The sequence below is a fragment of the Anas acuta genome, chromosome 2, assembly GCF_963932015.1.
Source record: "Anas acuta chromosome 2, bAnaAcu1.1, whole genome shotgun sequence".
NCBI classification, from domain to species: Eukaryota; Metazoa; Chordata; class Aves; order Anseriformes; family Anatidae; genus Anas; species Anas acuta.
The window spans coordinates 82,855,033-82,878,630 of NC_088980.1; the positions used below are offsets into that span (position 1 = coordinate 82,855,033).

The following is a 23,598-nucleotide window of genomic DNA, read 5'->3' on the forward strand; positions in this document are numbered from 1 at the left end:
AAGACAAAAAATGTAGTCAGGAGCCTGGGATGGGCTGACTCAGGCCATCAGTACTGACTGGGCACACTGACTGGGGAGCAGCTCTTCTGCAGATGGCAACCTCAGTGTGAGCCAGCAGTGTGCTGTGGCAGCAAACGAGGCCAATGGCATCTTGGTGCATCTACAGGCACACATCCAGTAGTCTGAGAGAGAAGTTTATTCAGTTCTATTCAACACTTATTAGACTGTATCTTAGAATATTGTGCCCAGGCCTGGGGGCACCCCAATGCAGGATAATTTTCTGAGAAAATGGGGCTTGTTCAGCCTGGAAAAGAGGTGACCTATCAGTAGCCTTCTCATATTTGTGATGAGGTTACCAAGAAGACTGAGGCAGGCTCTTTTGCTGAGGTGTAGAGCTGGAGGTTGACTCATTAAGTAAAAGAGGAGATATTTTGACTTAAGGGAGGAAAGAAATGTGCACTGGGAGTGTAATTAACCATTGCAATAAGTCATCTGGACAGGCTGTAGGATTTTCATTCTTGGAGTTGAGAATTCTTTGTCGAAAACCAACTGGACAGAAGCCTTAACCTTGTCTGAATTCAGTATTGATATGCTTTGATCAGGAAGATTGATAACATAGCTTTGAGGTCTGTTCTTGCCTGAAAAATTATTCCATATTACTGATTTTCATGTTATACTTGCATATTTATTCATATCCAACCTCTTAGCTGAAAAACAAATGTTTTAAAACAGAATTATATTGTGGAGAATAAATCTGTTCTTATTGCCATTCAGCACTCACTTGACTGAGTTCTTATATTTTAATACAGACGTAGGTAAAGAACAGGTAAAAATACAATTTCTGTAAGAACTCCTTGTTAGGAATCAATTCTCCTCTGCACTGGAGTTGTATTACATCATCATCTTCTCAAAAGGTAAAAAAAAAAAATAATAAAAAATCAATCAACTTAATTATAAATGCACTGTATTTAGCATAATTATTTTTGTACTGAATTTGCATGCATGTATATTTCTGTTGAAAATGTATGGGGAAAAAAAAAATTCCCATGCTACTTAATTATGTCTGTGAAACAGAAAAGGTATAAGAAAAACTTACATATTTACATGTCGGGACAATTTCTAGCACTGGATATTTATACTCATCTCTCTAGAAGTTTTGAATAACCTCCTGATTAGCCATCACTTTCCTGATGAGCTTATTTGTTGGTATATTTATTCTGCATCTCAGTTGCAATTCATCTTACCTAATTTTAGCTACCTGAAAATGTAGTCATTGAGTTTAAAATAGTTGTCTAAGCACTCGCTACAGGTAATAGAGATGATTCCTCCTCTCCCTAAACATGAGTCATCTTGTCTGCCTTTGAGGTTTGTGTTGTGATAGAATTAATCATTCTGCATAAGCACTTGTTTTCCCCTATGAACTAGGAAGAGAATATAGGCAGCTAGCTCTTACAGAACAACTAGTTTTATGTAATTATTTTGCAAAGCTCAACATCCAGACTAATTCTGGATTGTGCTTCTCTTTACAGACATCACTAAATCTTGGAGGAATAGAAACGAGCACATCTAAAAAAGATTAATCTTAAATTCCCTAAGCCCATTTTAGGGCTACTGGTAGATGATGCAAATTTGCATTTCTGCTTAGTAGTCTGGAATGTATTCCAGCTGGAGCCTGAAATGAAGATATGTACCTGATGCAATGCCTGTTTGGAAACATGAAGACAGTGACATAGTTGTGTATCTCTTTCTAGATGTACAGAATGGATTGTTTGCAGAGGGGAGAGTCGTTTTTTGTTTCTTTGTTTTTGGCATGTTTGTTAAACCACCCCTTCTCTGGAGATCTCTCAGAAATTCTTACTCCAGTACTGTAGTCTAGAGGCAACCTCAAAACTGTCAACAAAATACAGTGAAGCAACACTTTGTTTTCAGTAACAGGATTTTACAGGGCTTAAGAACGCACAGCAAATATTCATACTTCCATTAAATTTAACAAATTGATTTCCTTTTATGATAAGATTGCCCATCTAGTTGATCAAGGGAAACCAGCTGATGTGATCTTTTTGGACTTCAACAAGGCTTTTGGCACAGTTTCCATAGGATTCTACTGGGCAAAATGTCCAGCATACAACTAAACAAAAACATCATATGATGGGTGAACAATTGGCTGATGGGCAGGGCTCAAAGGGTTGTGGTACCCTTTGAGGGCATGGGGGCCACATCAGGCTGGAGGATGGTCATTACTGGGGTACCCCAAGGTTCCATTTTAGTGCCAGTCCTCTTCAATGTTTTTATAAATGACTTGGATGTAGGACTAGGTGTTTTGAGCGAATTTACTGACGACACCAAACTTGGAGGAGTTGTAGACTCGGCTGAGTGTGGAAAAGCCTTGCAGAGAGATCTGGACAATCACCAACTGCATGAAGTTTAACAAGAGTAAGTGCCAGGTCCTGCACCTGGGACAGGGCAACCCTGGCTATATGTACAGACTGTGCAACAAGATGCTGGAGAGCAGCTCTGCAGAGAGCCTTGCCTTGAGTACTGTGTGCAGTTCTGGGCACCACAGTGCAAAAAGGATGTGAAACTGTTGGAGAGTGTCCAGAGGAGGGCTACAAAGATGGTGAAAGGCCTAGAGAGGAAGACATATGAGGAATGGTTAAGGTCACTTGGCCTGCTCAGCCTGGAAAAGAGGAGGCTGAGGGTAGACCTCATTGCAGTCTACTGCTTCCTCACGAGGGGGAGTGGAGGCACAGGTGCTGACTTACTCTCCTTAATCACCAGTGATATGACCCATGGGAATGGTGTCAAGCTGAGGCAGGGGAGATTTAGGCTGGACAACAGGAAGAGGTTCTTCACTGAGAGGGTGGTCACACACTGGAACAGGCTCCCCAGTGAAGTAGTCACTTCACCAAGCCTGTCTGAATTTAAGAAGCATTTGGACTGTACACTTAGTCACATGATCTAAACTTTTGGGCAGACCTGTGCGGTGCTTGGAGTTGGACTTGATGATCCTTAAGGGTCCCTTCCAACTCAGGATATCCTGTGATGCTAAACTTTCTTCAGTCTTTCATTTTCTAATCACCGATAAGAAATGTTGGCTTATTCACATGCAATATGTGTGCTGTGTGGGGCAGAAATACATTTAAGTAGGGTAGATATCATTGAGATGCTCTGTGGAAACTGTAGAAATGATGTGGAAGGGGATGGGGAGCAGGATGTGGCCCTCACCATCCACGAAGAACTGGTTGGTGACCTGCTACGGCACTTGGATGTGCACAAGTCGATGGGGCCGGATGGGATCCACCCAAGGGTACTGAGAGAACTGGCAGAGGAGCTGGCCAAGCCCCTATCCATCATTTATCAGCAGTCCTGGCTATCGGGGGAGGTCCCAGCTGACTGGCGGCTAGCGAACGTGACGCCCATCTACAAGAAGGGCCGGAGGGCTGACCCGGGGAACTATAGGCCTGTCAGTTTGACCTCAGTGCCAGGGAAGCTCATGGAGCAGATTATCTTGGGAGTCATCATGCGGCACTTGAAGGGCAAGCAGGCGATCGCGCCCAGTCAGCATGGGTTTATGAAAGGCAGGTCCTGCTTGACGAACCTGATCTCCTTCTATGACAAAGTGATGCGCTGGGTGGACGAGGGAAAGGCTGTGGATGTGGTCTACCTTGACTTCAGCAAGGCTTTTGACACCGTCTCCCACAGCATTCTCCTCAAGAAACTAGCTGCTCTTGGCTTGGACTGGCGCACGCTTCGTTGGGTTAGAAACTGGCTGGATAGCCGGGCCCAAAGAGTCGTGGTAAATGGAGCCAAGTCCAGTTGGAGGCCAGTCACTAGTGGCATCCCCCAGGGCTCGGTGCTGGGGCCGGTCCTCTTTAACATCTTCATCGATGATCTGGATGAGGGCATTGAGTGCACCCTCAGTAAGTTTGCAGATGACACCAAGTTAGGTGCGTGTGTTGATCTGCTCGAGGGTAGGAAGGCTCTGCAGGAGGATCTGGATAGGCTGCACCGATGGGCTGAGGTCAACTGTATGAAGTTTAACAAGGCCAAGTGCCGGGTCCTGCACCTGGGGCGCAATAACCCCAAGCAGAGCTACAGGCTGGGAGATGAGTGGTTGGAGAGCTGCCAGGCAGAGAAGGACCTGGGAGTGATGGCGGACAGTCGGCTGAATATGAGCCAGCAGTGTGCTCAGGTGGCCAAGAAGGCCAACAGCATCCTGGCTTGTATCAGAAACAGTGTGGCCAGCAGGGCTAGGGAGGTGATCGTCCCCCTGTACTCGGCTCTGGTGAGGCCGCACCTCGAGTACTGTGTTCAGTTTTGGGCCCCTCGCTACAAGAAGGACATCGAGGTGCTTGAGCGGGTCCAGAGAAGGGCGACGAAGCTGGTGAGGGGCCTGGAGAACAAGTCCTATGAGGAGCGGCTGAAGGAGCTGGGCTTGTTCAGCCTGGAGAAGAGGAGGCTCAGGGGCGACCTTATCGCTCTCTACAGATACCTTAAAGGAGGCTGTAGAGAGGTGGGGGTTGGCCTGTTCTCCCACGTGCCTGGTGACAGGACGAGGGGGAATGGGCTTAAGTTGCACCAGGGGAGTTTTAGGTTAGATGTTAGGAAGAACTTCTTTACTGAAAGGGTTGTGAGGCATTGGAACAGGCTGCCCAGGGAGGTGGTGGAGTCACCATCCCTGGAAGTCTTCAAAAGACGTTTAGATGTAGAGCTTAGGGATATGGTTTAGTGGGGACTGTTCGTGTTAGGTTAGAGGTGGGACTTGATGATCTTGAGGTCTCTTCCAACCTAGAAATTCTGTGTGATTCTGTGTGATGTGTGTGAGATTAGTCTCTGGATGTGTTATGGAATTGCATTTTCTTTTGCTTCTTTGTATTGTTTAGAATTGAGAACCAAGAGTTTGTTGCTGACTATATGCCTTTTTAGTTCTACCTTTACAATATGTGAGTCCTCTTTGGGACAGGTCCGATACATGAGCATGTATCCACTTCAGATTAAATCAGATGAAATCTGAAGTATTATTTATTTCAAACAGTAAATGAAAGAAAAAATCTTTCATCTAGTAGAGGACTTGAGTATACTTCATAAAAAACAAACAAACAAAAAAAAAACAACCTCCTGTCAATTCACAAATACTTACAAGAGTCCAACTTGAACTCATAATAGTAAAAACGCTTATCTTTCAGCTTGGCACTGAACAATGAAAGTGATGTTGTATCGGCTCAATATATAGAATATATTTGATTGGAGATACAGGACAGGAAACAACTGTGTTGCTAAGGTTTGTCATTGGAAGGCAACAGCACAATAAATGTTACGTCAACAGTATTAGAATAACTGTTCTTTGGGGGTTTTATATTAAAATGTCGCTAGCAAATTTTAACACCACTAATAAAGGAAATGGATAGTCATGAATACAGCAAATGAACATCTTTTTCTAGCCTTACACAGTCTTTGTGTCTGTGTTTTCATCTGTAAATCTTGCAGATGTTGGAGACATGCAAACAATGATTTGCTGCACATTTTTAAATGCTTTTAAAATTATTTTAGAGTTTTTTTTTGTTTCTTTGAGAAGAAAGGGCAAGGGGAAAAAATTCTTCGCCTTTAAGTGAACATAGAGACTATTAACTCTAGATTGCTTCATATTTAAGTCTCTGTCAAGTGTAGGAGGGCACTTCAGAGCTATGAGTATCCACTGCTTCTCCTAGCCAGCTTTATTGCAGTTGAATTTATTTATTTTGTGCATGTTTGGACTAACCAGCTGCAAGTCTCTTCATAGTAACAAACAATTTATTCATAACATTTTTGAATAATTTATTTTGTAGTCAGAAAATAATCACATTAAATTTTGTGCTTGCTTATTTGAGAGTATGGAATTCAGTAGCAAGGTCTGAGTTTCTGTAATGTATCTAAGTATCTTATAATTGTGTATTTTGTTTTTATAATACTTTTACCTTGGAATATCTCTAAAAGACTAAATTAGCCATCAATTTTCCTTTTATTGATATTCTGCTCTACTTGTGGGCTTGCTTATAGCTACTTACAGTTCCATGACAGTTCTCTATGTCTTGGACATTGTAATATATTATATATTATGTGTGTGCATGGAAGATACAAGGGTAAAACATGTGATCTTATTTGTAAGTATGTACAATATATGCATGCATGTAAATGCCCTACCACATGTAGAACTGAGGAGGGAAAAGCAAAGAATATTTCAGTAAACTGAATGATAGGAGGACTTAGTAAGGCAGGGTAAGATTATGTAGTATGGAAATAGAGAGTTCTAGACAAATCTTTAATCTCTTAAATGTTTACCAATTTTAGTGCCCGGTCTGCTAGTCTTCCTTTCTGTTTAGCATGTGAAGAATGAGTGCATACAATTTCTATTCTTCATGCGTTTTCTATCACTGTTCTCATTTATATGTCTCAAAGATTCCTGATTCACAAAGGCTACATTATCAATCTTAATCAAGTACTGAGGGATGATGCACGGTTGTGGTAAACTGATAAGCTACAGAATAAGCAGCTCTGTAGGACATACCATCCTTTTTTTTTTTTTTTAATGCACCCTTCTTCCAGAGTAGTGGGACTGGACTCTTGCACTGCTTTTCCCTCAGGACTCTACTTGAGAGCACATATCAGGCTGTGTCTAACATAGGCTAAGAGCTTCCTCTGTGAGGCTTTCTCTAGGAGAGGCAACAGCAGAGTCTAGGGGTCAGAGGGCTAGACTGGAATTCACATTTGGCCTTTTTTCCTGAGCAGTATTACCAATCTGCAATATCCTTACCCTAATCTTGAATAGATCACTTTCTCTGCGTATGTTTTCCCTGCCATTCTTTGTTTTACCCATCTAGGCTACAAGCTTTCCAGGGCTGAGCAATGTCTTCTCTTATTTTTTGCAGTCCTTAGAGCAGTGGATCTTCAGTTGCAGTTGAAGGCTCTAGATGCTCCTATAATACAAATAAAAATTTGTTGCTATGCCTTGTAGAATATAAACACTTCCAAGGCTTCCACTTTTTTGAGAGAAAGAGACTTCATATATACATGTATGTGTGTGTATATATATATATAAATGCAAACAGAAAAAGATACTTTCCAGAAATATAATTCTTGGAAATGCCTGAACTGTTTTAAGACTGAGGGGAAGAGGGGGGCTTAATTATGACACAGCTGCTTCGATGGAGTGTTTCAGCCCAAACAGTTAGCTTGTAAAAGTGTAAGTGCCTCAAAATAGGATCTTAAACTGAGAAGTGTTAAGCACTGCTGGCTCTGCCTGTAAGTACAAGGGAAAGCTAGAAAGAAAATTGTGAAACTTCCTTAGCAGCTTTATATTTGTGAAATAAGTGGATTCCACCAAAGCTGTTTAAAAACTATTCTCAGCAGGCTTGACTCCCTGCTGCTGCTTTCCTGGGAGCTGCAACATCTCGGGTCTGCACTGCACACCTTTCCCTTCTGTGCTGGCCCTGGTTTGGGATGCAGGCCTTCTTACCTTGTTGGAGGGGTGGGAAGGGGAGAGGTGGCACTGGGGGGAGCGGCAGCTGCCTTCTTGGCTCCCTCCCATGTTCTTGGCCTCATCCCCAGGGTCTTTTGCTACATCTCCAGCAGTGCATGCCTAAATACAATGTGGGATTAACTTGTGCAAGCTTTTAAGATGGAGAAACTGGATTCTCTGCCATGATGTGTAATTTCACAGGATGAGCTTGTAAATAAAATCATACATACAATTTAGATTCTATAGATGGACACTTATTTACAGGATATTACTCTATGTAGCTGGTTAAAACTAGGCAATGTAGGCAGCCAGCACAGACACTGGTAAATACGTATAACTGAAAACAATTGTGTGTGTATGACTTCGCATGTGCAGTGAAATATATTGCTTGGGGTGGATGTTGCTACTGTTCCAGCCAGTTGACGGTCCAAAGGAACTCTGGCATCTTACATCAACCTCACAAATGAAAACAGAGGTCAGCATTGTTATACTGCTCTATTTTAACCTGCATTACATGCAACAGCAGACAGCAAGTCAATTTTCAGTATTTAATCATTGCGTTAATTTGGCATTGATTCTGTTGAAGACTTGGACAATACTTCTTTACAGATTATAATAAGAGATAACAGTTAAAGTAAGTGGATCTGCATGGAGACTGGGATAGGCTAGTAGAGAAGTAGTCAGTCAAAGAAACAGAAGGAGAAGAAAAAGTACCTTTGTAAGATTATAAGGCTTACAATAAATGGAAGAAGTAGGTGCTAGAGAATATGTACTGAACTAAACATAGTGATTCATTTTCTGTTATTGCTGATATATTTGATGTAGCAAAACAGATATAACACTGAATAGTAAAATTCTAGGGCTGATTCTAGGGCAGCTTTCACTTCTGTGCAACCATCTGGTTTAAACCTAACTTACTGAGGGGAGAGCTGAGTTGTTTCCTATGCCTTGTTGCTATGACTGCTTCATTATTGTTTCTGATACCTTAGTGTACCTTTTTATTATGAGTCTGGTTTAAGAATCAGATTCTGTACTGACATATGGTAATCAGTAAACATCCTTGGTAAGTCCTGTCAAAGAAAACAGGCCATTAAGAGAAGACAGTGGTGATGCAATATTGTAGAAGCAGGCTCTGGTTCTTGTCTTTTTAAGGAAATTACTACAAATTCCCTTGCCTTGGGATACTTGTAGGTGCAATAAAGAAGTAATCATTATTAAAGGCTAATGAAATGTTGTTATACTAGTTAAATTGTTTATTGTTACTGTGAATAGGGTCCCGTGTCTTCTTTCTAGAAAAGTTTGTGTCTTTTCAGGCAACACTGACATTGAAGTAAGAAATTTGTTGGGGTTCAGATAATGCTGTGGGACCATTCATTTACAGGAGTTGCACTTAAGTGTTTTAAAAATCACTAAATTAGTCTGTTGATTCCAAGTGAGAGATCAATTGGAGACATTTAGCTTGTGGGTTTTCTAGGCAAAATGGCTGTGGATAAGCATGGCACGATTCACATTCTTCAGAAATGGAATTCAGACTGTCAGTCTGAAACCCTCACACTTAGAGCCTGCGTGCCACCGAGTCCCTGTCACTATTTGGGATGCTATATGCTGTGTTCCACTTCTTGGTTTTGTGTACGCTTTGTGGTATTTCTAAATATTATAATATACATAAGATTTTATGTTATACATCCCAAATCAATGCGTTTGTTAAATTAACAAAACTTTGAGGTCCCTAATCTGGGAGGATCAAGACACAAGGATGAGAAATTCCAACCTGTTGGTGAAGGAAGGCAGCAACTTAAAAAAAAAAACAACAACAAAAAAACTTAAAACATTGGCTCTGAGGGAGTTACACAAAGGTTTATGTCTGTCTGTATTTTTTCCCATTGATTTTTGCTATCATTTAATGTAACCGTCTTGATGTATTGAAAACAGGAAGAGGAAAGGCATAACACAGCCAGTCTAGTCTTGCAAGTGACGTATTCCTAGCTGATATATTTTAAGAATGTGCTCAACATATATGTTTAAAGATAACACTGTAAATTGATACCCTTTTAGTGTGACAGACTGAAGACTGAAACTATTAGAATAATTGCAGTCTTAAATGTACACATTTTTATCCTTTTCCATCAATTACTTATATCCTGGATATCGTTTTGGCTAGAAAGAAACCAAAATAGAAGATACATACCTTATAAGAACACTGTGCTTGGTTGAGCAACTATGTGAAGGGATTAATAATTTCAGATAGCAGTCATTTCAGTTTTTTTTGACTCTCTCTAAATCACAGGACACAATGTACAAGCAGACATATAACCCTGTACTTTATGTACTTTACTGTGAATTGCTCAGTTAATGCCACAAAATCTTGCTGTAAGTTTTCAACAAACCACATTTAAAGAAGTTGTCATCACACACTCATGATTATTGTTATTTGTTGTTTTAAGTGTACTTGAGTTGAATCTGAACTTTCAAACTCATTTTGTGTGTGTAAAGTAGACTTTGCAAAAAAACATGTACTAAAGTGAGGATTTCTACCTCTGCTTTATGTCAGACAGATGGTTTTGTATTTTTCAGGCTTTTTTTAAATGGTGTTTTCAATTCGTGTTACTAGTTGATATGTCAGAAAAAAATTCTTTTGTCCTTTGTGTGTCTTCACCCTGTAAAAAGTGTTATTTTCTTTTCTTAGGAATGTTGGATAATACTTCTTACACTGTAAAATGATGAGGTGGATCATGTAAATTACTTAGGGAAAGTATTCTGACATCTTAGATGCACATAATCACAGGAATGCTATTGAATTCTCTGGAAAAACTAGTGTGATCCTCATGAATCATATTAATTGTGCATTCTTTGTTTTTTTTTTTTTGTTTTTTTTTTGTTTGTTTGTTTTGGTAGTGTGAAAAGTATTTTTTTCATGTTTATTTAGCTGAGACATTATTTTATTCTTTGTCCTTCTGTAAACTTGACAATTCAGCTGTACATTTCCCTCCCTCATCTTGCTACTATTTTAGGTGTTATAGTTCTATGATCAGTTATTCACACAAATAAAACCGTGGCATGGGTTCCAAGTCCACGTATATTCTAAAACATAATTGTGCAGATAACATGTTACTTTGTCTTGTCTCAAATTTAATAGCATTATACCTACCATTGTTTACATATAGACATTTCATGTGTCATCTGACCTAGAAGTTATATATTTTTTTGGTAATAAAAGGAAATTTTATTTTTCTCATAGGCTTCAACTAAAACGTCTTCACTCACCCCTACTGAAATGTGACTATTAACCTGTTGATTTAGTGAGAGTGGAAGTGGACTTACTATACCAAGTACAGCATACTGCAAAGGAGTAGAACAGCTATGATTTTATAGGCAGAATTTTGGGAACACTAAAACACTCAACTTTAAAAATATGTACAATTAAAACCCATCATTAGGAAAGTAAATGCTAGCCCACCTGTTGTATTCTAAGTTTTCCACCAATGATGAAATTGGCAAAGTGTCTACCATACTGAGCTCAATCCAAGGAACATGTGAAAAGAACAATTCTCAAGAAAGCTAAAAGTGGTCAGTTAAAAGACTAATTATTTGAAGGAGGCATAGAGATCACTTGAAGAACACAGTTTTTGTGTGATGAAAAACTGGATACAACAAAAAAGCAAAAAGAGAGCTGGTATGGGTATCCAGCAAAACCACGTATTGAGATGGAGTTCCAATGTAAGAAATAGGAAGGATTTTGCACTTTGGCAGAATAAATATAAAACTATAATAACCTAATTATAAGAAGTTTAAGAGATAGCAAAAGGCATTAAAAAATAATGAAAACTTCTTAATATCTAGAGCAAAAAGCTTGGCAGTGAGTGTGTAGGGGCTAATAGTTAATAGGACAGTTACAGATCATTGCCATTTAAGACCAGATCACAGTATGGAGGCTAAATGGATTTGGATGTGAAAAGCTTTTGTCACACATCTATGGAATTTAAAAAATTTAGAAGTCTTCCCTCTTCTGTGAGATTCTGGTGCCCTGCCATGGGGTTCTCCTCTCTGCCTCTTTGGTACTCTTGTTACTCATAGTAGTAAGTATCCTTTGTTGTAGGATTGGTCAGGGAATACCTTATTGATGGTTTGTCCTTTCAAATTGTGATTTGTTGTTGTTGCTCACAATCTGCTTGTTCCAGATGCTTCTGGATGTATTTGCACTTTCTGATAATCAGCAGGTTGATTATCTGTTTTCTTTAGCACATAAAACCTATTTTGTTTTTTGGAACAGGTGGTTGACTATATTTCATCTGCTTCTGCCACAGCAAAGAGTTGGTTAACACTTACAGGCTTATGCTAAGAGCTATCCATCTAGGAGTAAGTCATGTTAACTGCTACAGATAGTCAAGAAAAACTAAGGTTTTTGAGGAACTCTCCATGTTGAAACCATTCTTTGTGGGGATGTCTGGGATTTCAAAATATTGTAAAGAGGCTTTGAAGCCAAAAACCAAAATAAATAGGGATAAATTGCCAGGATAAGGTGATGTTCACTTAAGAGTTCTAAGGTAACTCAAGAATCAAATCCCTGAATCTATAAGGGTGGTGCTGTGTAACCTCCCGTATGAGTGCTAGAGGATTTGAAAGTGCCCAGTTACACTGGAGAGATTTCAAAGGGCTGTCAGGGATGTTCATGATCTAGAGACCACAAGTCAGTGTTAGGCAATTTGTTGAAACTATGTAAAATATAATAATTAGTGGATAAATAAAAATGAAGTTCTGTGAAGCCTAGCTCTCATGAAAGGGAAAATGTTCATCATAATTTTGCTGGAGTTCCTCAAAATTGCCTGTGTGTTTCTGGTTAGTATTTACTGGATTTTCCTAAAGATTTTAATAATGTCACTTTCCTAGAGCTCTTAAAGAATCTAAGTCATAATCAGATAAGGGGGAAGCTCTTATGTGAAAAGCTGCTTAAAATATAAGAAAGACAATATTTGGAAGTGGTGAGTTTTCACTGTAGAGGTAGCTCACCAAAGTGACATCCAGTAGTGGGTGTGTGTTGTTCAACACATCCATAAATGGCTTGGAAAAGGAGGTGAATAGTGAAAGGACATAGTTTTATGAAAATACTAAATTATTCAAGATTAAAAAAATAATTAAAAAAAATGGGAAAAACTGTAGAAGGATCTTGCAAAGCTGAGCTCTTGCATGCTGAAAATTTATGTGGATTAATGTAAAATGAAGTACTTATGGGGAGGAAGCAGGGTAAAACATCCCAGTTTCATGTGTTAAAATGATCTCAGAATCCGTTATTTTGTTACACAGAAGCAAGGAGGTGGGGAACAGATTGGAAAGTCTGTGAGAGAATGGATGAAGCTGGGATCAAACCCAGCATAAGGAAGAATAGTGTGAGAAAACAAGAGTGGTGTGTAATTACAAGCTTGAAAGGAAAGGTTCAGGAAGGTATGTCAAACAGACAATGCACAACGTTCACAGATCTTCAGAAAAGTCTAAGTGTGTGGTGTGTGTAGTATCTCCCCTGGGTAATGTGCTAAGTGTCATAGGTCCTGCAGTAACCTCTTTTAGAAAGCTCTTTCCCTCTAATTTGCATGGTCAAAAGCTCTGGTAACCTGAGGGAGGAATCTGATGCAAGTTTTGCTGTCCATCTAAAAAGAAGAGAGCAAACAACCAGCCACAGCTCCCATCAGGAGTCCTGGCTCAGGACTGCCAGACCACCAGACAGCTCTAACAGTATCTTCACAGCAGGATACTGTGTGTGGGGAGAGAAAAGCAAAGCAGTCACCCGCACTGCAGACACGCCTCGGCTCTTCAGGAAAATACTAAGGAACTGTTTGATTGTCGTGCTCATCTTAGGCAGGGGGAGGTAGATCCAGCTATTTAGAAGAGAAGGCTTCCCTACCCCAGTAAGTTGCTAGTTCAGCATGTATTATGTGAGTGAGGATACTTAGTGCTCTTTCAGCAGCTCTCTGTTTAGGGGATGCAGCTGTGAAAGGACTCCCAGAGGGACTGTGGCACCGGTTCCCTAGTGCAGTCCTGGCTGCTAGATGTCATTTGTGTCTCGGAAGGATCATCCAGAGATGCACTGCACGATGCTGTATGGGGCCTGGAAGTATGCATTCTGCTCTCTGGCTCTTATAAAAGACTGAGACATGATGAGGTAAAGAGGATATGTGCAATTTAGTATGATATATATAAGTAAGCTCCTTAACTGGAGGAATTAGTGCAGAAGTAGATTAGTCCTGAGATTACACCAGTAACAGAACTGTCTATCCTACTTCAGGTTCAAAGCCATGGGAAACATTAAGAGTAGTCAGCATGAATCAGCTTGCAATTTAAATTTAAGTAGGTGTAGTAAACAGTCTATTTTGGCACAAAACCTTAGTGAATGACTTGCCTTAGACTTAAAGAGCTGTGCTCTTGCCTTACTATTTCCGTTCTTTGTAATAAACGTGCCCTCAGGTGTTGCTTCCACTGACCCCATCTCTTGAACTAGGAAATATGTTTTTCTGTCATTACTGCTGGTGATGCTGGGGGGAATTACTTACTAATGGTGTGCGGAGGATTGATCCCAGCTGGCAGCTAAGCCCTCACTCAGTCAGTTGCTCACCACCACCACCAGTGGGATGGGGGAGAGAATCAGATGGTTGAAAGTGAGAAGAAAAACCAGTGGATCAAGATCAAGACAGTTTAATAAATGAAAGAAAGAAAAACAAGTGATGCAGAAGCAATCACTCACCACCAGCCAGCCCCCAAGCAACAGCTGCTTTGGAGAAACTCCCTCCAGTTTTATTGCTGTGGATGCTATTATACAGTAAGGTATATACCTCTGATCAGTTCATGTCAGCTGTCCCAGGTGCATCCTCCACCAGCCCTCTTGCCCACCCTCAGCCTCCCTGCTGTGGGGGGTAGTGTGACAAACAGAGAGGTCTTGATGCTGCGCAAGCACAGTTCAGCAGGAGCTAAAACAGTGTTTTGGTCACAAACCTAAAACATAACATCACCATATGAGCTGCTCTGAAGAAAATAAACTCTATCCCAACCAGACCAAGTACCAGATGTTACTTAGAATCATAGAATCGTTAAAGCTGGAAAACACCTCCAAGATCATCTGGTCCAACCATCGCCCTACTACCAATGTCACCCACTAAACCATGTCCCTAAGCACCATGTCCAACCTTTCCTTAAACACCCCCAGGGATGGTGACTCCACCACCTACCTGGGCAAACCATTCCAATGCTTAACCACTCTATCTGAGGAGAAATTTCTAATTTACAACTTGAAATTTCCAATAAATTTCCAATTTATTTCCAACTTACTGATTGGGGTGACCTGTGAATATAAATGTTGACTGAAGAAATACAAAGTAAAAATCTCATACTTTGTTAGTATTATCTTCTCTTATGATGTCTAGGTCATACAAAATTTTAAGACTTTGCTATAGGAGTGTTTCTAACTTTTGTTTGTAGTTGTGTTTTGTTTTGAATGCTTGACTATATTGGCATTGTCACTAAAATAAGAACTGTTGTTCCCTCGGTAACACCAGCAAACAATATCCTCTTACGGGGTTCCACAAATAGAACAATTTTGTTTGATTTATGAATAGACTTTTCAGCAAAACTGAAATCAATTATTGTATATCCTCATGCTGAGGCCTGTAGAATGTTGGCAGCAGTATGAATTTTTATGTCTGTTTTTCTTTGTGATCATGTTGCTGACTCCAGCTGTGAAATATTTTCGTAAGAATTTTAGGAGGTCTTTCACGTCTCAAATGGTGTATGCTAACTGGAAAGGGAAAATTCTTACAGATTAAGTAGGAGGTTTCAATACCAGTGATGTGGGAACATACTTCAAGCCAGCTTGTGTTTTATCTCTCCTAATTAATCACTTAGTTGCAATGATATATTGCTAGAGAAGGGGGTTGGGAACAGTTAACTGACAGAGTACTTTGTCTTCATGGGTTGAGTCTGGTCTTTAAATCTTCACACAACCAGCACTGGTGCTTACTCAAGTTTAAACAAAAAAAAAAAAAAGTGATGTACAGTTGGATATCTTTCTCTTTTTTTTTTCCAAAGTGCTCTGGGCTAAATGTTAAGGCTTTTCTCTCATGCACTTCTTTCAAGTTATTCTGCTATAATCACTGGGCATTTTTTAGGAGTTTTTGTTTGATTTTAAGGAGGAAGGCTGAATAGTAATTCAGAGTACTTGAAATTCAAATTATTGTAAGCAAAAAATCTTAGAAAGAGAATGGAGTCTCTGCTTTTTGGAAAGCCCCTGTGATGGGCTAGCTAGAATAGGAAGAGTGCTGACTTGATCCCTCATATCCCTGGCCCCTCGTTGAGCTTAAGCCTTTACAAAGGTCTTTAAGATATTATGTCTCCTTAACTAATCTGTTTTCCCATCTAGTAATTTCAACACAGCAGATACATGCTTTAGGATGTTGTGATAACTACTTAAGCAATCAGAAGAAATTTTCTTCTTTGAGGTATTTGACAGGGTCTGGAAGATTTTCTTATCTTCCCCTTGATTCATGGACTCAAGAGATTATCAACCTATTTTTAAGAACACTTAACCAGGCACAAATTGTATCAAACTCTCAGCAAAGATAGGACAAAATAAGCCCTCGGTAAAAGAAATCTACAGTTTCACTGACTCTGTGTGCAGAAGAAGGGAAGGCATGTCTTTACGTGCTTCCTGTTTCCCTACCACACAGATAAAGGATTCAGTTTCCTTACACACATGATGCGACAATAAGTATTTGAACCACAATACTGAAAAGTTTATTGCAGTGTTAGTAGATAACGTATTCTACTTCCTAGAGCCAGTGCTGTCTCAGTCTTCCATCACCTCTGTAGTTTGACATTACCAAAGGAGTGCAAGAGGGTGATCTTTCTGCTGATGTTGATTCCTTGCATGTCTAAATTCTCAAGCAGTGCCACTTTCTATCTCCTCCAGTTGAGATTTTATTCTGAAAACATCCTGGTTAGTCTAATAGTCATGTGTATGTAATAACTAGACTAAACGAAGTCTCAAACGTTTGAATTGGCTTAAGTTATAATACTGGAAATGATTATTTTGGGTATTTTTTTCTATATCTGCACCAAACAAGACTTTTGATGTATGAATTTTGATTAATTATATATAGGTAATAATCTGCAAGAACTGTCAGGGCTATTTTATTCTGTGTTGTTCTGGCTCCTAATTTATACCCACTGAATTCTTTCCTTGTCAGGATGCCTCAGTGAATGCCATGAAAGTGGGTTGTTTTCATGTTCATCGATACAGTTCCAAACTTGTTGCTTCTTTTGTTTACTATAGTTGTTGAAAGCTAGTGTGTTAGAGCTTTTCACAATGTTAAGTTTACACACAACATCTGTTGTTCATTCACGCAGAGAGAAATAGAGGTTTCCTATTGCAATCATGCAATTACTGTGTTGAAGAACATTGAAGTATTTAATATATTTGTTTTTAATTAAATTCAGCTAGCAACAGGATTGGCATTAGTCTTTGCTTCTGAAATCTTGATGTGAGTCACTGAAATTATAAACACTAAATTGAAGTGTAGCCATAAACACACACTTTTTATGTAAAATAAAAGTATTCAAATGTTTTCATTTTATGGTAAATCCCCATAATTTTGAAACAATAGGAAAAAAGGCAAACTTTTATAGGAATAATAGAGATGCATATTATTAAATGGTAGTCACACTGCAATCTCTGTGTACAGTATATTCCTGGTAGAGGAAAGGAAGCAAAAATTATTTCTAGATGCATAACTGGATATTGGGTTCTTGTAAGTGATTGGTTCTTATCCAAGGCTACTTCAGTGTCATTTATGGTTCTCCAGATCACCTCTTTGAGCCAGATTTGATTGCTGTGCAGTAAGACAGCATGACTTACACTTTTATAATGAATACTCATACTGATTAATGATTCACCATACAGGGAAAACTCACTGGGGAGTACGTATTCCTTACTGCAATACCTTTTAATTAAGGAAACGTATTTTAGATTTTCTTATTCCACTGATTTGATGCAGTTGCCAGTGTAGTGGGTAATTTTGGCTTTTACCATGGATTTCCCAACACTGGAGCTTTTTTTAAATGTATCTGTACTTTCTACCCACAGAAGGGTGATGTAACAGTAGACTATGGAAACAACATTAAGAAAGTGACTTTTAAAGGAATGTCAGTCTAATATTTTAAAATATATCTTCTTTAAACAAGAATCACTTCTTTAAACATAGTTCACAAAACAACATGAACCTATTAAAACAATTCAGTTTAAGTTGGAAAAGGGATTAAGAGATCAGTTCACAAATGATTATATTGCGTTTTCAGTTCTAGGGTGTTTCTTTCAGTATTCTACATGGATGTGCTGATTGAAGCATAGTACTTCTGTTGTGAAGGAGGAGAATAAGATCACTGAAAGGTAGATGTAGCTATACCACCTGACAAAGAGTGACAGCATGTCAGCAGTGAACTATGTCACCTAAGTGCTTTTATGAGCAACGTCTTCATGGTTGCTTCCAATGAGTTCCCTATTTAGCAAATCCATGCCCAGTATGATTAAAAATTGCATAAAAGTGCATGTACAAGATTAAGCTTTCAAATGAAACCATAGATCTGACAGTGACATTTCCATGAGCATTAATAAATAGAATAAATATTTTTTTTTGTTTTACCTAAGGTTTTATTTATACTATCAAATATACCTCTATGTACCTGCGTGTACTCTGTGCCTGAGTTCAGCCTGAACAGGCTTTTGCAATTTGACCTTAGAGCGTGCAAAGTTGGGTGTATAACCTCTGAGGTGTGAAACCTTTCTATGAGGAAGGGTGTCCATCATCTACCATCCATTGTCATCCCAAGGGTCACAGAAGGAATCTGGTTTTGCAATCTTTCATCTTCCAGTTCAAAACGTTATGTTACTATTGCTACTGAGCATTTGTGGAGCCCAGTCATTTAAAAAAAAAAAAAATTGTTTCAATTTTTTTCCACATTGCTAAAAATTTCCATGACGCAAACATAAGAAAGGACTTAGATGCATGAAACATCTCCTCATTTATTTTTTAATAGAATTTCATGTGACTGAGAAAGGGCTACTACCAGCCCAAGAACTGTGTCCCAGAAGAATCTTAAAAACTCACTGGAAAAAGCTGTTACAGATATTTAAAAGAAATACAAGAGAAATAATTAAAAAATAATTTTGAAATTTATATTCAGTGCTTAGTTTGAGTAGGTATTTAAAAGTTACTGAAACCTCTCTTTTCAAGTGTATGTAGAAGGTAGATTTTAGAAAGACTTTTAACTCTGCTGACTGATTTTATTCAATTTTGAAAAAATAATTTAGAAAAAAAAAGTTGAAATCAGTTGCTATCCTGAAGGAGATGGATTGCTTGGCAGTTAGTTACAGGTTATGGAAATGTAGTGGCCCTGCAGCCCCCTGCTGCTGCCTGGGTACCTGAAGCCCAATAGCTGGGGATAAGATGTTTTTGTTTGGATGTATAGCTTTTTTTTTTTTTTTTTTTTCTTTTCCTCCATAAAAACTGAGGTGAAGTTTTCAGATAATCTTAGAAAGACAGTTCTCTGTGTGTTTATGTGTGCGTGCGTGTGTGTTCAAACTCCAAGTAGAATTTCAGCAGTGATATTAGGTACAGGAATACATGAATTATTTATGTCTGACTTCCAGTATGTTCCCAACAGGCTAGTAGTATTTTTCCTGTTCATCTATCTATGATCATCCAAGATTTAAATTTGATTCTCTCAGGAGCATGTATATGCTCTGACTTACAGAATCTCATTTGTTTTTCTGTGACACTGGTATGAAATAATGCTGCTGTTGTGGAAATTAAATACAACAGATTTATTTTACATTGCCGTTATTCAGCTATGGTGTATTTTGTTAGGCTTCTTAATTTTTATTTTTCTTCTACTTGCTCTATTTTTCCATTTGTTTTTAATGGTAAGTGTCCTTGTATGTTTGTTAAAGGCTTATAATCAAACTTAATTTATGAGGAAAGATGAAAATTGGGGTGGGTTTTCTAAGAAAAGGACCCAGAGCAGAAGGAAAGGTACGGTAGTCATCCTATATGCTAGTGATTTTTGAAGAGGACTGATGAAACAATTCAATTTGTGTCCATTATACATATGACAGGAAATATAGAACTTAAGTTGTACTAGGAAAAGCTCATATTAAACAGTAAAGCAAGCTTTCTGCCTGAAAGGTGGGTGGAAACCTGAGACAGGCTGAGGAGGCCGTGGCAGATTTCAGCAAGGGATGTTGTGAAGGACTGATTATGTGTTTTAAACTTGGAGGTCCTTTTCAGCTGTGTCTGCTGTAATTCTCCAGTACTATCAATTTTAAGTCCCATTGAGACCCAAGAATATCCAATTTCTTATACTGAAGACCAAGCTGAATTAAAATGTGTACCTAAACTGATCAGGTGGACTAGTGCAAATGAATGCCTTTGATCCATTAAGTGTTGAGCAATGCTATTGCTGCTGATCCATGTATGATTTTTTTGAACATAACTACCTTTAGTAAGTAGCTTCTCAGTTATTTTTGAAAACACATTCTCTGTTTTCTTTCTACACAGTGTTTCTAATATAAATTTGTGTAATACAAAAATGCTGAAGTACATGATATTTAAAACCTCAGCTGCATAAAGTCATGCTGAAGGTTCAATGTCATTATCTAATTAAATGCAATTTGTTGCAATCTTTCCATCTCAAATACCTGTAGCAATAAACTGAACTAATGACATAGAAATTAAAAATTATTTTTTGTCCAAAAGAAGTGTGCACCCATTAAAACAACACATTACTTTTAACATAAGGCACATTGCTTGTGATTTCTCTGTTTCTAGCTAAACAGGATGTGACTTTTTTAAAATCATTTTTCAAGCTCCAAATAAAAACAAACAAAATGAAACAAAAACAGAAATCCTGGAAACATGGAGTGGCTGTATATTAGCTACTGTTCAGTCCAGATGTTGAGCCTATTTGATCGTTGCAATAAGCTGTACTTACAGTTTATTGTAACAGTTGGTTGTGTTACCAGATTTTTTCCCACTTAAATTGATTTTTGCAAAATTTCAAAAACTGCTTTAGCAATATACAGTGTTCTTTGGTGGAAGCAAAGTATTTACAAAAAAAAAAAAACTGCCTGAAAATTAAAATAATAATAAAAAGGTTGCATATGGTTCCAAAAAAAAAAAAAATTCAGGATAGAAACACACAGTGTATCACACTGACGTAATCATTCTGAGCACAGAGAAAAGGCTGTTGTCTTATCAGTAGTGTTTTTTAAGGTCACAGAGAAGCTTCCCCATTGATCTTTGCTGTCTCTCACAAATAACTTTAAATATTTTGGAGTGCTTGTGCTGGGCAAGTATCTTGTGTTGCAGGTAAATGTCTTCCAGCAACTCATGCAGGCTCATTTTCCCCCACCTTCCTGAAACCCTAACAGCAGTAGAAAACCACCAGTCCTTGGTCAGCCTCATTTTGACATTGTTCTTGGAGAGCGTCACAGGCCAAAACCAGTCCTGAGTCCAGGAATTTTTCTTAATTAGGTATAATGCCAATTAACATAAACTTCAACGTATTGAATCTGGTACTGAGAAATAGAGAAGACAAAGAAGGTTAAAGGAAAATGTGGAGAAGAAACCTCTCTTACCCCACCCTGGTGTCCCGTCCCAGTACTACCTGTTAAACTCGGTCTCTTAGGTGAGGTGATGGGTGAGCTCCTCCTACAGGGCTCATTCTCACTTGAGCATGCACACGTGCATGTGCACATGTTTGTACACCCTCTCCCTCCCCAAAAACCCTACTTACGTATCTGGAGCAATGACGTTACCAAAGCTAAAAATCAGTGTTTACCACTTCAGTTGATTTGCTTACAAAAAGAGAGTAATACAGAAACATGTAGCTGTTTTAATTAAAAATAATGTCTTCTGAGTCTTCTGATATATAATCTCATGCTTCATTATGTAAACTATAATCTAGCCTGAGATTTGCTCAAGAGAAAAAAAAAACTTAAGTGCATTTATAGTTTAAAATAAGTTATAAATCAATTATGCCTGTATTATACAACAGATGGAATATGTTCTACATTTTTCTTTAAATTAGTATTATTATTCTTAGGTGCATGTGATTTCTGGTATGTATATATATTGGCTTTCTTATAACAAAATCATTGTTTTGTTTTTCCATAAATTGCAGAAGCTATGCCTGTGCCAGACCAGCCCTCGTCTTCTGATAAGACAAGTTCCCTTAGTCCTGTGTTGAACACATCCAACGGCGATGGCTCGGAAACTGAGACGACCTCTGCCATTCTCGCTTCAGTTAAAGAACAGGTATGCAAGTGCTGCATCTGCATACTGTAAGAGAATAATATGATTTAATGGTTTTACCAAGGTTCCATAGGTGGTATATGAATAATTTAATTAGCAAATGCAAATTGCAAACAATTTGAAATATTTCTTCATGTCAGTATGCTTCCATGTACTGTCCTATGATAGATGCAATATAATTGAACTGTTTATTTTATTCTGCACATTGACTCTTTGTGAATGGTGCTTTTGAAAAACGTCTGCTTTTCTTGTTGGCAGTCTGCACGTGGAGGCATGGCATACAAGATCTACCAACAAACAAGTAGCTTTAAATAAGTGTTATTACAGACTTTTTAGGTAAAAACTTACAGAATATGAAGATTATTAAATTTAACATATGCTTGTTAATATTTTTATTGTATGCACAACTTGACATGACATTATTGTAGGGCAAAATTGGGTATAGACAGTCTTTTGGCCTTGGAAAGTTAAAACCAAAACTAGTAGAAATCTTTGAAGGAAAGACTTCTTGTGTGATGCTCTGCATGATTCTAGAAAGATGGATTTGGACATTATGTCAATTTTAGTGGGCTGATTGCCTCAGATTTTGCTTAATGTCTCTGTATATGAGGAGATGGTTGGTATTCTAGTTCATGAAAACACCTGATCCCGACTACTACCTCGTTTGCCTCATCAGAAGCAGATAGCCTCAAGAGACACATGATGGTTGCCTTTAGTCAATTTTCTCTTTCTATAAGTGTCTAAGTTGTTCCTCGCGTTATGAAGTAGTGAACTTACCTGCCTAAGACATACACTGTTACTTGCGTGAAATTAATATGTGAATTCAGTTTATGATATCTAACACCATTCCAGTCATTGACCGTTTTTAAAAAAATAAAATAAAAAGTGATCTTGCTCTTATTTTTTTCTTTTTGATATATATCAAGTATCTCTTTCAGGTGTTAGAGGTTATTTATATTTTCCGGTTTTTGTTTTAAAGGCAAGGGCAAGGAAGAATGGTTGTAAAGTGGAGTTTTGTCTTAGGATTTATGGCATGCTGTTGTATTGGGTTTACCATGGTTTAAATGTTTTAATGCATGTTTTCTTCCAGGGCAGTAGTGTTACCTGTGCATGTGATTGTGTTTTAAAACCATTTAAGGCCATTGTTTCAGCCTATGGTACTATGTTATTATCAAGAAAAGTATCTGCCTTGGGTATTGATTTTCTGATGCTGAAAGAATGTACATGGAAGTTACATGGGTAGAAGATAGACTGTGCCTGTCTGTTGGAATGTGAAACGTGGAATGGAACAGTGAGAAGTATTTTTCTGGTGATGATGCTGCTAGATTATGCCTAGTCATGTATTTTGCTACTGAACAACCAACAAACAAACAAAACAATCAGTGGGTGCTAGAGAGAATTGTCACCGAATCTACTGTCCAAAAAGGATTTTAATTGGAAAAAAATTATCAAAGTTATTTCTGATTCCTGTGAACCACAGCAAAAAAAGGAATTCTGCACTCCCTTATTAAGAACATCCTGGACAGCTAACCTAAGGTACTACTGACTAACAAGATAATCTATTGAAACATTGTGGTACAAGGTATACCAGTTTGACAGGTGTTCTTTCAAGTGAACTTCCTTCTTGATAGGTGATCTGTAGTCAGATCCATCTTGAAGCTGGAAGATCTTATATACTAAGCTCAAAAATGAGCCTTATTTTTTTTCAGGGATGTTAATGCATTCCTCAGAGTATATGGTTACTTCAGCAGTTTG

The 23,598-nt window shown here is 38.4% G+C and overlaps 1 protein-coding gene across 8 annotated transcripts in view; it reads left to right on the top strand.

Annotated features, from left to right (window-relative positions):
- Window positions 1–23,598, top strand: part of CTNND2 (catenin delta 2) — a 645,736-nt gene that overhangs the window by 101,431 nt on the left and 520,707 nt on the right. For all 8 annotated transcript variants that reach the window (XR_011092756.1, XM_068670993.1, XM_068670989.1 and 5 more), the window contains exon 2: window positions 21,713–21,846. Coding sequence is in view for 7 of the 8 variants with exons in the window: in XM_068670993.1 (XP_068527094.1) it covers window positions 21,718–21,846 (129 nt within the window). In the remaining variant the exon portion in view is untranslated. The remainder of the gene's footprint in view (window positions 1–21,712; window positions 21,847–23,598) is intronic.